The 16,581-nt window shown below is 35.5% G+C and overlaps 1 protein-coding gene across 1 annotated transcript in view; it reads left to right on the top strand.

Annotated features, from left to right (window-relative positions):
- Positions 1-16,581, top strand: part of DYNC2LI1 (dynein cytoplasmic 2 light intermediate chain 1) — a 33,231-nt gene that overhangs the window by 2,559 nt on the left and 14,091 nt on the right. Inside the window, exons 3-8 of the mRNA XM_019748632.3 lie at positions 1,715-1,749; positions 6,199-6,268; positions 8,711-8,799; positions 12,942-13,128; positions 14,020-14,088; positions 14,719-14,796. Coding sequence (XP_019604191.3) covers positions 1,715-1,749; positions 6,199-6,268; positions 8,711-8,799; positions 12,942-13,128; positions 14,020-14,088; positions 14,719-14,796 — 528 coding nt within the window. The remainder of the gene's footprint in view (positions 1-1,714; positions 1,750-6,198; positions 6,269-8,710; positions 8,800-12,941; positions 13,129-14,019; positions 14,089-14,718; positions 14,797-16,581) is intronic.

The following is a 16,581-nucleotide window of genomic DNA, read 5'->3' as shown; positions in this document are numbered from 1 at the left end:
AACCAGATGATCCAACTTTGGCCTGCTGGTTCCTTTGGAGCCCGTTGTGCCGTGTCTGAGGGCGTCCTGCTATTGGGTGAGTGGGTACTTGACATCCAACCTGAACACTTCCTGTCAAGCAGTGCACCACAGCAGCTGGAGGAAGGGGGCATTGTTTCTAATTAGACTGCCCAGAGGAGTCCTGTCTTCCTAGTTTGCACAAAGGCACCACAAATGCTAAGCTGATGGTCATATTTACAGGTCACAACCAAAATAAGCATATAGATAATAAAAACATGAACCATATAGGGTATGATACACTTAACCTTCACTTATCTTAACTACAGTCACAGAAATGGAAGGAAACTTGGAGATTCTCTAGTCTTCTGCAGTAAGGACTCTTCCCTGGGGACCATGAGGTATTTCTTGGGGTCAGTGAACTCCCTAGACATGTAGGCAGAATTGTGTGTGATTGTGCATCACTGCATTTCTCTGGGAAATTAGATTTTCCCAGAATTCCAGCACCTCCCCCAAAAAAGTTAAGAGCCACTGCAAAAAGTGATTGTAGAGTTTAGGTTTGGCTGCCTCCAGCAATGGGGGAGTTCTCTTCCACAAGGCAGCCTGTTTCAATTTTTGTTCATTCCTAGTTACTAGAAAGCCTAAGCCTGTTTCATTGTAACTTCCACCACTTGGTCCTAATTCTGACCTGTAAAAGTATGGGAATAAATCTAATTCCTCTTCTACTTGTTAAATTTTCAAATATTTTAAAACTGCCCTTCAGAGAGTTAATGGCCCTTCAAATAATTAACAGCCTCGACCTTTTCTCCGTGAGTCTTTCTGCTTCAGCTTTATCTTCCCTTCTTTCAGCCATTCCTTCTGTGTCACAGACTCTGTGTCAGTCATGGATTCTCTGTCATGATCTTAGTAACTCTCCACTGGAATTATTTGAACGTGTAATTCTCAGGATGGAACAGAATTTTTGAGGTTTTGCTTAATTACAGTAGACAAGAGCAGCTCTGCCAGCCTCTCTATTTCCAGATGCTATGTTCTTGTTATTGTATAGAAAACATTTATTAATCACATTACTCTGTTTACTAAGTTGAGCTTGAGATCTGTCTTTTTCATTTATGGTGTTGTTTTGTCCTTACTTATAATAGGTTGGGCCCTTTGTTACAGTGTGTTTTTATTTTTACTTTATTAAAATAACTCATATATGTGGTCCTAAAAAGAAACTTAGAGTAAGTATATCCTGTAGAAATAAAACAAGCAAAAAAAGTACTCTAACCCAGTATCTGGATCGCTTACTTTGAACATATTTGGAACATGTTCTTTATTTGTATGTTATCGTTTTTTCTTTATTTCCACTTCAACAATTGGAATTCAAACATTTTAGAAGACACTAATCATCAGCTTAACTAGTGATTAGCGTTGATGAGTAAAGAGAAAATTTAAGACAGCTGCCAAGTTGACCACTAAAGTGAGGTATGATTTGCCACTATTTGTCATGTGTGGGACTTTGTAATTATAATAATAGCAGTGTAGTTACACTGTGATGGAAAGTTGACAGTTAACTTTTTTCACTTATCAAACTTAGGAACAATTCTGAAAGTTTCTAGTTTCCAGGTAATTTATCACTCAAGTGATTAAAAAGCTATTTTGGGCCACAATTATGAACAATAGTAAAATTTTACATATGGATGACATTAACGCAATGTGGTTTTTTTTTAATTTCCAGGGAAAGACTACTATTATTCTAAGGTGTCTTGACAGGTAAGTGTTATGTTAACCTTTAGACTACATTTTTTTGCTTATTCTAGTTGCATAAGGCAAGTTAGATTCTAAAAGACATATGGAAGGAGAACAATTTTGAGGCGCAAACAAAATAATTTAATTCTTAGTGAATCCTTGGTATGGCATTTAAGATCTTCTTTAAAGATAAAGCCAACAACAGCCCCCCAAAATTATACAGGATTAATACTGGATTTCCCTATTGGGGGAGAAATGAACATAACTACATGGCCTACTTACTTTCTTTTTGCCTATGCTACTGTGAGATTTAAATTCTTTTTATTCTACCTCGTCCGTGATTATTTGAATGTTAGTTGTAATCTTTAAATTACTCAGGGATACAATTTTGAAGCACAGTGTTGGTTCTCAAACTGTGCATTTTCCCATTGTTATATATACTTCCTAACCTTCTGTACTGTAGAAATATTCCATCAGATCAAAATTTAGTATTATAATGTTAAATGTTGCAGGAAGTTGATAAGGAAAGGTTCCAACCAATTTTGGAAGATATTTCTCTCTCCCTTCATTCCAATGCCTCTTTCTAATACCTCCTCCAAAAACATCAAAAGAGATGGAATTTGGTCTTAAGGTCACATTAAAGAAATCATTCATTTCAAAAATATTATGAAAGAATATAAATAATAGAATCTTGGCTTTGTGTAATTCCTTTTATAAGCAAAATTGTTTCTTAGAAGAACCAATCTTAGTGATACGTACATCATTTTTCATCCCCAGGAGTCATGGCTCTCTTTAGACCACTTGTGTGCTCATTACAAATAAGTCATCCAACACAACATCAGCTTAGGATAAAATACTACCATGTTTCTCCGAAAATAAGACCTAGCCGGACCATCAGCTCTAATGCGTCTTTTGGAGCAAAAATTAATATAAGACCCGGTATTATATTATATTATATAGGACCCAGTCTTATATTATATTAAAATAAGACCGGGTCTTATATTAATTTTTGCTCCAAAAGACGCATTAGAGCTGATGGTCCGGCTAGGTCTTATTTTCGGGGAAATATGGTATGAAATAACAAAACTGAACCGAAAGTTGTGAATTTCAGTTCTCTGAAAGTCTACTTAGAAGAGAACAATTCTTCAAATTGTAGGTTAAATATCAGAGTTTATAAAAATTGTCTTAAAAGCAGCATTTTGTTTCATAAAAGGAAATTTTTATCTTTCAGGAAATACAATCAAATAGTACTCTATATATGTATGAAAAAAGATACCTGCAGGGATGATATACAAAATATTCAACAAACATAAATATATAAATCACAAATAAAAATTATTTCTTTTTGTTCTCCAAATTAAAAATAAATGTATACTAATATTATTCAGCCTTTAAAAGGAAGAATGAACCATGAACCATGAACCATGAACCATGAACCATGAACCATGAACCATGGATGAACCATGACGACATATGCTAAATGAATATGCTAGTTACAAAACAACAAATACTGTATGATTTTACTCATATGAAGTATCTAGAGTAGACAGGTTCATAGAAGCAAAGTAGAATGGTGTTTGCCAGGTGCTGGAGGGAGGAGAAAATGGGGAATTGTTTAATGGGTTTAGAGTTTCGGTTTTCTAAAATGAGAAAGTTCAGAAATTTGGTTGTACAACAGTGTGAATACATTTAACACTACTAAACTGTACATTTAAACATGGTTAAGATCATAAATTTATGTTATGTGTTTCTACTACAATAAAAAATTAAATAATTAGCTATATAACATAAAACTGCTTACCACGCAACATAAGCTATAGGGTAAATAGTTCATCAAATCATTTTAATGTTTTTCAAATCATTTGTCAACTTTTAGGACTTACTAATAATATAATTTGTTTGCAGCTCTCACTAAATAAAGGATGCCCACATTTGAGCCGTGATCTAAGATAGAGAACTATGTTACAGTCTTCCACTGATGTCTTCATTAAATTGATAGTTATTAGGTTCCCAGCTCCCCATGCCGTATTTCCCTGAAAATAAGACCTAACCAGAAAATAAGCCCTAGCATGATTTTTCAGGATGCTCATATCATAAGCTGTACCCTCAGAATAAGCCCCAGTTAAGATCATCAGCCAGACGGACGCATTTAGTACTCCATTGCAACACACGATGGACGTATTGAATTATAAAATAATAATATTAATATATAATTAAATATAAATAAATAACATTATTGACATTAATACTTAAAATAAATGGTAATATAAATTATAATTAAGTATTTGTAAATACCCAAGTGGGCACCTTTGGACGAGAGGTAAACGTCCAAAGGTGCCCACTTGGACGAGATGTAAACAGATGAACTTGAGCCTTATTGCTGAATGACCAATCAGAGTACAGACACAAAGGATGAATAATGTGTGCACTTGATAACGAACGGACGTGGTTGTGTCTAACATGAATCTTCATAATTCAATGCATCGTGTGTTGTAACAGACATACTTAATGCACTTGTGTGAAATAAAGAAACCTTTTCTGAATTTTGGTGCCTGCAATTTTTCCTCGCTTTTGTGTGGACCATCATTCTTAACTGTCATCATTTTTGTTGCCACTCCTGTCTCGGAAGTCTTCAATTAACACTTGGTTTAATGGTAGATTTAAAGGGAATAATATTTTGACCCCCAGACAAGATGAGTGCAAAGAGAAAGAGCTATTCCGATGATTACAACAAAGGCATGGTGGAGGACTCCCAGGGCAAGATACGGCTTTCTGCAAAGAGAAGAAGTTGGATCTCTGAATGGTCCGAAAATGGCGAGCAGAGTACGATAACCTCAGTCAACAGGTGGAGGAGGGAAATGCTAAGAAGCACAAATGTGGATCAGGTCGGCAACCATTATTTCCTGAGCTGGAAGACATCATCTGTGAATGGATTGCTGACAGGAGAGCAAAGGCTTTGGTTGTATGCTGTGCTGATATTCAAGCATTTGCCCTTGCAATAGCACCACAGTTAGAAATATCCCCAGAAGAATTCAAAGCCTCACAACACTGGCTGGATGGCTTCCTTCAGCGATATGAACTGTCTGTAAGATTGACAACACTGCTCAAGCGGGAAGATACTGAAGTTATTAAACGTGCACTTGCATTAAAGTCCTTTGCTTATGGCACCGACTTTTCTAAATATCACCTCTCCAACATGATTGGATGAAACTGCAGTGTTTATGCGCCAAGGATCTCAAATGACAATTGATCAGAGTGATGCCTCATCAATCTACATTCCCTCCACTGGTTACGAAAGTGCATGTATTACCTGTATTTTGGCAATTCATTTGGATGGAAAGAAAGCCCCACCTCTAATCATCACTAAGGGCAAGAAAGATAAAGTTGAACATGTTTCAGACATTTATGTTCTTGAAACCGAAAAAGCCTGGTGCACACAAGCAGTTATAAGGAAATGGGTTGATTTACTGCTGCCACTTGTTTTGCGAGGTGGCCAAAGAAGTCTGCTAGTCTGGGATTCAGCCAGCACTCACCGCACTAAAGACATGAAGAACTTCCTTGCAGAGAGAAGACTAGATCAAATAATGATTCCACAGGAATGACTGCCTATCTCCAGACTCTTGATATTGCAATAAACAAGCCATTCAAGGACCATTTGTGCATGGAAATCAATGACTGCATTGAAAATAGAATGGAGAGAAATCAGCGTGGAAACTTGTGAAGCCTAGCCTGCAAGAGGTCGTGACTTGGGTGAAGAATTCATGGGATAAAATCACTGACAGCTGTGTTGCCAATGCACTACGAGCAGGCTACATGGACAAGAAGTGCTCATTTAAGGAGAGCTCTATTGCTGGACATGAGAGACTGGGGCCAATGGTTCTACAGGAAATGGAGTCGCAAGACGTTCAAGCCGGAATTCGGGGTTTGAAGAGTTATGACGATGTTCCAGAAGAAGATGACATGGCTGTATTTGAGTAAATGTCGATTTTTGTACATGAATAAATGAATAAATGTAGATTGTTGTACATGAAAAAACAAGACATCCCCTTAAAATAAGCCCTAATGTGTCTTTTGGAGCAAAAATTAACATAAGACCCGGTCTCATTTTCGGCGAAATACAGTATCAAGGTTGAGCATAAGCCTGACATCATTGCTTCCCAATGGCCTGTGCTCTACCTAGCACAGTCATCACCACTGCCAGCCTCACTGCCTTTTCCACTTGCCCCAGCACTGCCTCTAGGTGCCATCTCACCTCTGCAGCTGCCACTAAAATCTATTAAGATAGTTTTACAAAGGCTTATTGGTTTTTTATATAAATTTTTAATCATTTTTATTAATACCTCAAAGCTATTATACAAGATAACTTCTGTACTAACAAAATTTTAAGAGGAAGCAAACATGAATCAGGTAAGAGGATAACGTAAGAAAATACTGCCACCCATGATGATAATACTGTCTGTGTTTATTGTACAGGGATGAGCCACCAAAACCGACCTTAGCTTTGGAATATACGTACGGAAGAAGAGCAAAAGGGCATAACAGAGTGAGTGTCTTTTTAAGTGATATTGCTATGCCCATAGATGGAGAAGTGATAACGCTGACTATGTTTTACATTTTCTATCTTATCTACAATCAGTAAACATATCCAGCTGTACACTTCATAGCTATGTAGTTTTAAATTTCAAATGCAATTCAGCAGATATGAAGCCAACCCAAACTATTTTAGTTTGGCTATTTTAGAAGGTTATTTTAGCCTTCTCATTTGTTATGTCTTAAAATGCTAGAATTAGATTCCTTTGTAACTTCATTGTACTTTTTTTTGCATATTTTTATTAATTGTATTAATGTGATTTTTTCTTCTTTCAAATGAGAATAATATTGTGAGTTACCTTCTGTCTCCCAAAATATCTGCCAAAAATACGAGCTTAAACGTGTAGAATATTTATGAAAATATACTTATCAAAATCTAAATTATTAGCATCTGGACAAATACATCTTTTTTTTTTTTATTAGTTTCAGGTGTACAAACAATATAATGATCAGACATTTACACACATCACAAAGTGATGACCTCAACAAGTCTACTGCCCCTCTGACACCATAAGTAGCTATTACAGTACCATTTACTGTATTCCCTATGCTGTACTGTACATCCCATGACTATATATATATATATATATATAAATTATAGTTAACATTCAATATTATTTTATATTAGTTTCTGGTGCAAATACATCTTGAAGTTGATAATACTATTTGAGACTACAGGCCCTAATTGGTTATAATCCTATCTTCACTTGTTTTAGTGTCTTTCAGAGGAAAGTTAGAAATTATTCAGGATCAAAGGAGAATTTACAGTGTATGTTAGGGGGATAAAAAAATCCTAAATAGAATTTTCTTTTGGAGTTCTCACATGAAAAGAGGTCATTTCTTAAATAAAGTTAGCTCTATGGAAGAACAATCTAGTATAAAAGGTCCCACTTCTAATACATAAACAAATTTTTACAGATTGATCTGGTACAAATATTTGATTATTAGACAATGTATAAAGAGTTAAAACTGCCTATTGTCTCCTGGTTTCACCAGTGAAAATTAGTTACTAAAAAGATGAAACTGAAAAGAAAAGAAAAAGTATAATACATTGAGATGGAGGAGGAATTTACTTTTGTGACTCACATGAATTTTGACATGATAAGCCTAGAAATGGAATTTTCCTCTTTGTTGGAAACTTTGAGACAACTTTTATAAGCTTAACTTTTGAGAAGAACTCAAAAAACTTTCCTCCCTCAAATTATAAATCAAGGGAGATTTTCCAATGAAATATTATTTCACCCTCAAACAAGTGATTCAAATATCAATGATAAAACAATTTTCGTTATTATAAGATGATAATTTGTTGTAAAAAATGCAACTATATATATATATATATATATATATATATATATATATATATATATATATTCATCTAAAACTTGCCTTTAATGACCATCTCTCTCTTCCAAGTACACAGTAACAGATACATAAAACCCATGTGATTCTTTTTCACCTATTTTTTTCATTAAACTTTGGGCTATCAGGTTGGGCTTGTCCATATTCATTCTAGAAGATTCTTGTCTTTCTCAAATTTAACATTCCCTAAGAGTTTTTTTTTGTTTGTTTTTTTTGTGTTTTTTTTCCTAAGAGTTTTAATGGAAGCACAATCTTGGAGTCCTGAAGGCTCCTTGGCATCACAGTGGAAGCAGAGATGCCATTAACTGTTACAGTCTTATTTCCAAGCTGCTTTGCTGCCTGGCCCTTTCAATCCCCTAATGTTTAAGCGTCCTATAAAATGGGAAGCAGTTAACTTAGTCTCTTCTTGTCCCCCCACCCACCACTTCTCTTGCCAAGGGTAGCCTGTCAGATTCCCCAGGGGCATCAGGCACAAATTGTCTCCTTACACTGTTGCGTAGGTGATACTGACGTGCAGCTGGGACTGCCATCTCTTCGTCCCATTTCCTCATGCCTTCCCAGTATGTCTAATTTATTCTGTGAGCTTCTGCCTCCCTAAATTAGGACATTTTCCTAGTCAACTAGTCAACCGTTTTATTTCTATCCAGAATTATAACTATTTTCAAAAAGATAACCCCAAATGTTTTCAACTGGTTATTTTTTTTCACATTTGAATGTCTACTACATATAGTATTTATAGAATTGGGCACTGTTTATGTCTTTTATTAAGGTATTAGTAGAATCAGGGCATTTATGTATACATATATTATTCTTAATGTTTCACCTCTTTCTTGGGAATATCTGTTTTGGTGCATTTTGAGGGATGGGATAGAGAAAGAGGAAAGTTTTGACTGCCAAGAAAAGGGTGATGGAGGACTACAGTATTTTGTATTCATAATTATTACTGGCTGGTGCTAATGAAGTATAAGAAGTGTTGAAAATTCAAAAACATAAATAAATACAATTTTAATATGGAAAAAATCCTGTTTTTTTCCAGCCAAAAGATATTGCTCACTTATGGGAACTAGGTGGAGGAACCTCCTTATTGGACTTAATCAGCATACCAATCACAAGTGACACCTTAAGGTAAGTGAGCCAGCTCCAGGAACAATTTTTAGTAAGTGCCCAGTAGGGTCCACAGGATGAATATGAGTGGGCTTCTGTGAATCAGAATTTGGGGGGCCGTTTTATGTTGCTTAAGGCTTGTGCTTACTTCCTATGTGCTTAAACTGTAATGCTTTCAAAGAGGTTTAAAAAGAACTAAGGTTCTGGCCTGGGCTGAAGTGAGATAGCTGGCATTCCAAACTAGTAACATTTTGCAAGCCTGCAAACAAACAAAAACTATGTCAATTAACACTTGGGCAATGAATACAATTGGCAAAAATAAATTTGAAAAGCTTAATTCTTTCCAATACCCATCTAAGTAGGAGCTAATTCAGCCCTGACTTTTTCTTTAGCTGGATATTATAAGTCTACCTTGGAGTTTAATGCTCATTAATAATTGAAGCTTCATCCAAGGGAAGACTATGAGTTAGAGGAGGGAGAAAGTCTCTCTATTTGCTGACCTTAAGGAATAGAATTTTGAAAAAAAGAAAAAAGAAATAGAACTTTGGGGAAAACCTCAAACTCTTTGGTGATGTTTTTCTGACAATGCCTCCCACATGTGGGCCAAGTCAGATGTGGAAAATTGTGACATTTCTCAGTGTTCCTGGGAACCCATCTTGGCCAAGGAAAATAGCAATTTTTAAATCTGAAATATCTTACTCTTGTCAGAGTTTAACACAAACCATCGCTGTTGCTTGGACCAAATACAAAGGGCCTGACAATTATTTGTTGTATTCCAGCCATTAAGATCTTTAGAGTATGCAATTATTTCTTGTTAACAGGAGAACTGTTTTTTTCCATAACTGGCTGGTTACAGGTAATGTTGGCTTTCTTTTTCCAGTGACTTTTTTTTCTTTTAAAGAAATATAATTTGCTGTCTTTTACTTGTTACAAAAGTAATGTATGCTCATATAGAAAACTTGGAAAAATACTGAAAGGTACAAAGAAAAAGCACTCATAATCACATAAAAAATAACTGCTGTTAACATGTCAAGGTATTTCTTTCACTGTTTTCAGTGTTTGTAAATATACTTTATAGAGATTTAGGATGTTTTATATATACATTTAGATTTTGGTTTTTCACTTATAAACCATGTCACTTATAAACCCTGACGTTATTTTTCAGAACTATGGAATTTTACTGCTATTTAGTTTTTTTCATTTGTCCTCCTTTAACAGAGACGAAAAATCAAAGCTGCCTGGGAATTTGGGTGCCTCATGGTGGTGTGGTTGAGAAGAGATGGGCAGGGGGAGGAGCTGAAGGAACCCTAGCTGCCATTTAGTGTGGCCTGAGGCTGAAAGGAGTTGGGCTTTTTTTAACCTGGATTGTGAACTGGCTCCAATTCAGGCCCTGACTTGTCACATCACCTTGTCATAATGTGACATTACCTCTCTCCCCTCTTTTAGGCCCAGCAGGATTTGGGCCTGATGGGCTTATGGAAATTCTGATTTCTATAGGCAACCAAATCTTTCCACAACTTTTTAAATACTTGACTTTGTGAGTTCTTGCTCTTCCTTTCCCTGGAACCCCAGGGCAGCTGGAGCCTGCTTTAGGAGAGAGGAGAGGTCAAGGTTATGAACAGAGAGAAGGGGAGCCATAGGCTTGGGTCCAAAGTAGGTTGCTGAGTTGTTAAAGAATTCATGGAAAACATTTCACTCCTAATGTACTTGCAAATCTCAGAGTGTTTTGTGACTGGAATTAATTTGACACATAATTTCCTCGTGTTGGACAAAGTCCAGCAACTTGGGAAAATAATATTTCCAAATGCTGTTAGGTACTGTTTATCTTTAAAGTGACTGTTCATAGAATAATTATAGATGCATTGAACATTTCCACAGACTTTATATGAATTATAATAGAGCATCTCCTTTGGTCTGATTCCCTGTTTAAAGAAGTTGGGTTGTTTTGTTTTGAGCTTTTTTTTAGCTGTTATTTGCTGTGAGGGTAAAAGTGACACAAGTATTGCCAGTGCAATGAAAAAAAAATTTTAATCTTGGACGAAGTTTAATAACCCATTTCTCTTTTGCTTAAAACAAAGTTATTTTTCATTTAGAAAAAAAACAATAAACTTTACGTTACATATATTTCACCACAAGAAAAAAAGTTAAACCCTAGTTACCTTTTTTAAAACATTAACCATACGAAATCCCTGAAAATAAAATGAGTTTAATAGTATGTTATATTGTTGTTGCAGCTAAGGAAAACTGCTTATGAGCTTATGAAAATGACATAGATATTATTAGCTGGACAATTTGTGGCACAATAATTTTATAGGCGATCTTGATAATTAACGTCTAAAAGACTACTTTCTGAATTTAGACCTGTAGTATAAGTATAGAATTGAGTTACTGTTTTGCTCGAATTACACAAAACAGCTTGTTTGCTCAAATTAAGCAAAATAACTGACTCTACTATAAAGTAAGTAACAGAATTCCTTGCTGTATCTACTAACAGAATGTTTGCCCTGTTGATCAAGGATATACAAGTACTGGCCCCTGATTATGACCCTACATACTTATTGTGACTATTTTCCGAAATACTCCTAGATTTATGTTTGTTTGTTTTTTTATCGTGGTACAATATAACATAAAACTTGCCATTTCAGCCAGTTTCAAGTGTACAGTTTAGTAGCATTAAGCATATTCACACTGTTGTGCAACCATCATACCATCCATCTCCAGAACTTTTTTAACTTCCCAAACTAAAACCCTGTACCCATTAAACGATAACTCCCTATTTCTCCTTTCCTCAAACACTAACAACCACCATTCTGCTTTCTGTATCTATGAGCTTGACTACTTTCGGTATCCAGTATAAATGAAATCATAAAATCAAATACTCCTTTTGAGTCTGGCTTATTTCCCTTAGCATAATGTCTTCAAGATTCATCCATGTTGTAGTATGTCAAAATTTCTTTCCTATAGAAAACTGAGTAATTCCACTGAATGTCTGTATCACAGTGTGTTTATCCATTCATCCATTGATGGGCATTGGGTTGTTTCTACCTTTGGGGTATAATGAATAGTGCTTTGAGCATTGGTGTGTAAATATCTGTTTGCATCCCTGATTTAAATACACCCAGAAGTGAAATTGCTGGATCGTATGGTAATTCTGTTTAACTTTTTGAGGAACCACCATACTGTTTTCCACAGTGGCTGCTATATGCTATACCATTTTACATTCCCACCAGTGATGTACAAGTGTTCCAATTTCTCTATATTCTTACCAACACTTGTTATTTTCTGGTGTTTTGTTTTGTGTTTTAATGATAACTATCATAATGGATGTGAAAGAGTATCTCATTGTGGTTTTGATTTGCGTTTCCCTAATGATTAATGATGTTAGGCATATTTTCATATGCTTATTGGCTATCTGTAGATCTTCTTTGGAGAAATGTCAATTTGAGTCCTTTGCCCATTTTAAAATTGGGCTGTTTGTTTTGTTGTTGCCGAGCTCAGATTTATGTTTGATGTACATGAACATGAGCACATATGTATGTGATGATGGTGGTGGTGTGTGGTGGTCAGGTGTGAGCAGCATGGGATAGCAGATAGCAGAGACCTGGGGCTTTGGATCTAAAAACCAGTTCTACAATGTACTAGTTCTATAAATCTTTACTTCCGATTTATAACCCATAAAATGGACATCGAAACATCTCCTAGGAGGGGTTGTTGTGGAGATTAAATAAACTAGGTAGTCCTCTAGCAAGGGCCATCAGTAAATCTGTTTTCTTCCCCTTTCCTGATTGTGCTGCTGTTATTGTTATTTTCGCTTCTCTTCTTGGGAACACATAGTAAAACTGGATCTAAACATGGCATCATTGGACTCAATTGCTTGCAGATTATTTGAGCTGAATTATTATTAGTTCACACAAAACTTCAGTGCCACTATTGGTTGTAACACAAATATCACTAGAGAAAAGCACTTGAATAAATAAGGCTATTACTATTACTTTGGAGTTCATTTTCTTTTCTTTTTTTGGTCTTAGAAAATTGCCGTGGTTTTTTTTTTCTTTTTTCTTAAGCTATAGTGTTATTCTTAGATAATAACTTTCAGGATAATAGGCTTTCAAAATGATAATTATTTTGAGTCTTTTTTTTAATGATGTTTTTTATTTCTTTAGGACATTTTCTGTTGTTCTTGTCTTGGATCTTTCAAAACCTAATGACCTTTGGCCCACCATGGAAAATCTGTTGCAAGCCACAAAAAGCCATGTAGATAAACTGATAATGAAACTGGGAAAGATAAATTCTAAAGCAGTTTCTGAAATGAGACAGAAGATGTGGAGTAATATGCAGAAGGACCATCCGGTGAGTTGCTGTTGAAGAATTCCTGGAATCCCTAGACCCATACACTTGCAGATAACATCACAAACAACTTTTCTAGATTTTATGCATGACTTGAGATTCATCTGATGTAGATGAACCTGCTCACTGGCAAATTATAGCAATTTGATAAAACCTCAGTAAGAGCAAAACAAGGAAAAAGATTTCTTACGTCTTCTTGTTAGACATCTGCTGTGACTGTTATGGCATATTACACCAATCAAAGGAAATAGTTTTAAAGTAGCAGTTTGCTATTGATTTTATAAAATGAAGATTAAAAAACCAGACTGTACAAAAGTCACCTGGCAAAAACTAGATGAAGCTACCAATGTGAGCAAGGAGTTTAAACAGCCTTCAGTGTCACTCTGTATTTTACATTCATTTAGTGTCACATATTCAATACCTTTTATCATCTGACAACTAATTATAGTTCTTTAAATACAATCACACATATCATCTTCTAGAAAGCTAAGATCAGTATTTTATATCGCCCAGAGTTAATATGAATGTGTTTTACATAGGTAGTATCAGAATAAAACTGATAGTTTAAAGTTCCCATGTATGCAATGTAAGTGCTATTGCAACAGTTAATACAAAATAGTAAAAAGCAAGCAAACAAACGAAAAAAACAACAACATGTTATATGGGAAAATAAAAAGGCAGAATACAAAAAAATAAATGCCACAGTAATTTAGGGACTTGCCATTTCTAGTTTCATTCTTGAGAAATACAGTTTAATAAGTGAAATTGTTGGAACAACTTCTATGTTAAGTAAACAAAGTCCATCTCTACAAAGAGACTTCAAATGGTATATTTTTGAATATATAGTAATACACAATTAATTATAATAAATCAATGAAATGTGTTTGTTAACAGGATCGTGAATTAATTGACCCATTTCCAATACCTCTGGTCATAATTGGAAGTAAATATGATATTTTTCAGGTATGCTCTTCCACTTCTAGTTGAGTTTGTTGTACGTGCATGTCTGTGCTTTATGGGAGAGGAACCAAAGTAATAATGAAATAAGAAAAGTCTCTCTCTGAGGGAGAGGTCAAGGAGTCACACATCTTAAAGATGTTGAAAAGAGGATTATAATTGGGAAAGAGAAAATGGGTGAAGGACAATAAATACAGTGGAATGAGGATAAGGCTGCAGCGTAGGGATAAGGTAGAAGATTTAGAAACTGTTTCTTTAACCCAGTCACCAAGGGATAGGACTCACTTCCCAACTTTTAAATTGAAGAAAGCAGAAAATTGGTTTCTACTTATCTTTGCTTGTCAGAGAATCCTTAGGGTATTCCACACTGTAAAACGTGTGCTGATATCTAAATTCTACTGAGCTAAGTGTTTAAACAAGGAAAGATCTGATAGCTGTAGTTCTGGAAGGCTGCAGCTATTGTTCAGCTCTCTATGGAAACAAATATCAAGGTAATGGAATCCTACTCCTGAAGGTGTGTTCCAAAAAAAAAAAAAACTAAGAAATTTTCTCTCTATTTCATAATTTGCATCTTCATGCTACAGATATTAAAGTTATCTCAACTTGTTTTTCCATCTTCATAACCTATTTCTTTAGGATTTCGACTCTGAGAAGAGAAAGGTAATATGCAAGACACTTCGATTTGTTGCACATTATTACGGAGCCTCGTTAATGGTTTGTACCTTTCCTGTCTTTGGGCTTGAGTGGACAGTGCCAAATTTGGAAAGATTAGCAACTTGATGCACAGTTGCAGATACTAATGCTTTTACTAATGCACATCATCCCCTCTTTTCCTTTCCCATTGGCCCCTAACCCTCGTGTTACAGAGTATTTGATAACATATCTATACAACACACTTCTAGATGGCCTGCTGTTTCTTTGGTGCTTAAGTTCTAAATTGCGATAAACCCCAATCAATCTTAAAGAGATAAATTGGTTATTTATTTATTCATTTTTAGATTCTCCTTAAGAGTTGGAATCTGTATTCTCTTAAACGAAAAGGGGGGTTGAGCCTTTAACAGTGTGTTCGTTTTTAAACTTAGAAAAATGCTATCTGTTGCACCTATTAAAAAACGTGAACTTGGAGCTCATGCTGTGTGAGTTCAAATCTCAGGGCAACCAGTTACTAGATATGTGCTCTTGGACAAATCACTTAATTTCCCTGAAGCCTCAGTGCCCTCCAGAGTAAAATGAACAAAAATAGTACTTTCTTCGTAGGGTTGTTGTGGGGATTAAAAGAGGGAGTCACGTGAAATGCTTAGCGCAGGGCCTGGAACAAAGTGTTGCTCAATAAAGGTTGGTTATTATAATTACTGTTATTATTTTCCACAGCAGGACCTCATTTTGCTGGATACCATTTAATGTAATAAAATATAAAAACATTTTTTATTTAAAAAAATTCTTATTTTCCCATTTGAAAGGCCTCTTTCCCCTGAAACAAAGTGGTCAGAGGATGGAGATAACATGGCCTAACCCCCGGCCTTCATAGCTAGTATATTATGCATGACAGTGACAAATACAACCTATATTTAAAATTTTTATACTTTTCATTACATCTTTTCTTTAAAATCATCACTTTTTATGTTTGTACTATATTTGCTTACATGTTAGGTTGACAGAGTGCTTAGGAAATATTCTCTTTTACTGTTTTGTAAAGATACAGAGAATTTAAAGTGAATGAGTCACCTAGAAGCAAAGGCCCTGGATCTTGTCATTTCTTACTTTTGCCACTAGACAAGGGCTCACATTTAGTCCTGGTTAGTTAGCTAAGGGAAATCCCTGTCATTCTTTCGGAACAGATCATATTTAACGATTACTCAGGGCCTAGGCTGGTCTTATGGGAACAGATTTAGATGAAGTCAGTCCACTCAGGCCACAGCAGGCCCCAGAAAACCCTAGGAGATCAGGGACAAAGGAAAGGATTTGAGAAGGGCTTCATCTCAGCTTTCAAGAAGCCCGAGGGATCAGAGGTTGGGGTTAGAGGAGCATTTCTGAACCACCAAAGGAACCATAAAACTTTCCTAGCTTCCCAAGCCAATGCCCCATCTTTCAGTTTCACTGCCACTCTTACCCTGTGCCCCATTCAAGGGAGACAATCTGCTTTACAAGATTCAGTGATACTCAGCAGTTCTTTTCTACACTATAGTTGATCCTTTATAATTAAGACAAGAATACTGATTCCACAGTATGAGCAATCTAATAAAATTAATAAAAACAAAAATAGAAAAACATTGATAAGTAGGAGCAGATTCAGTGGAGAGTCACAAGGATGGTAAAGGACTTAAAATTATGATCTATGAGAAGCAGTACAAAATTATATTCTATCATCTAGAATGTGACAATGCTCTTTAACTATTTGAAGGACTGTTCCATGGAAAAGGGGTTAAATGTATTCTTTGCTCCCTTAGAGTCAAGACAAGGAATTGGTAGAGCCCAGGTCAAAATAAGAAAGACTGTTCT

This window comes from Rhinolophus sinicus, chromosome 2 (assembly GCF_057876585.1).
Source record: "Rhinolophus sinicus isolate RSI-liver-muscle chromosome 2, RSI-T2T, whole genome shotgun sequence".
Taxonomy (NCBI): domain Eukaryota; kingdom Metazoa; phylum Chordata; class Mammalia; order Chiroptera; family Rhinolophidae; genus Rhinolophus; species Rhinolophus sinicus.
This window is presented reverse-complemented; position numbering and strand designations above follow the sequence as displayed.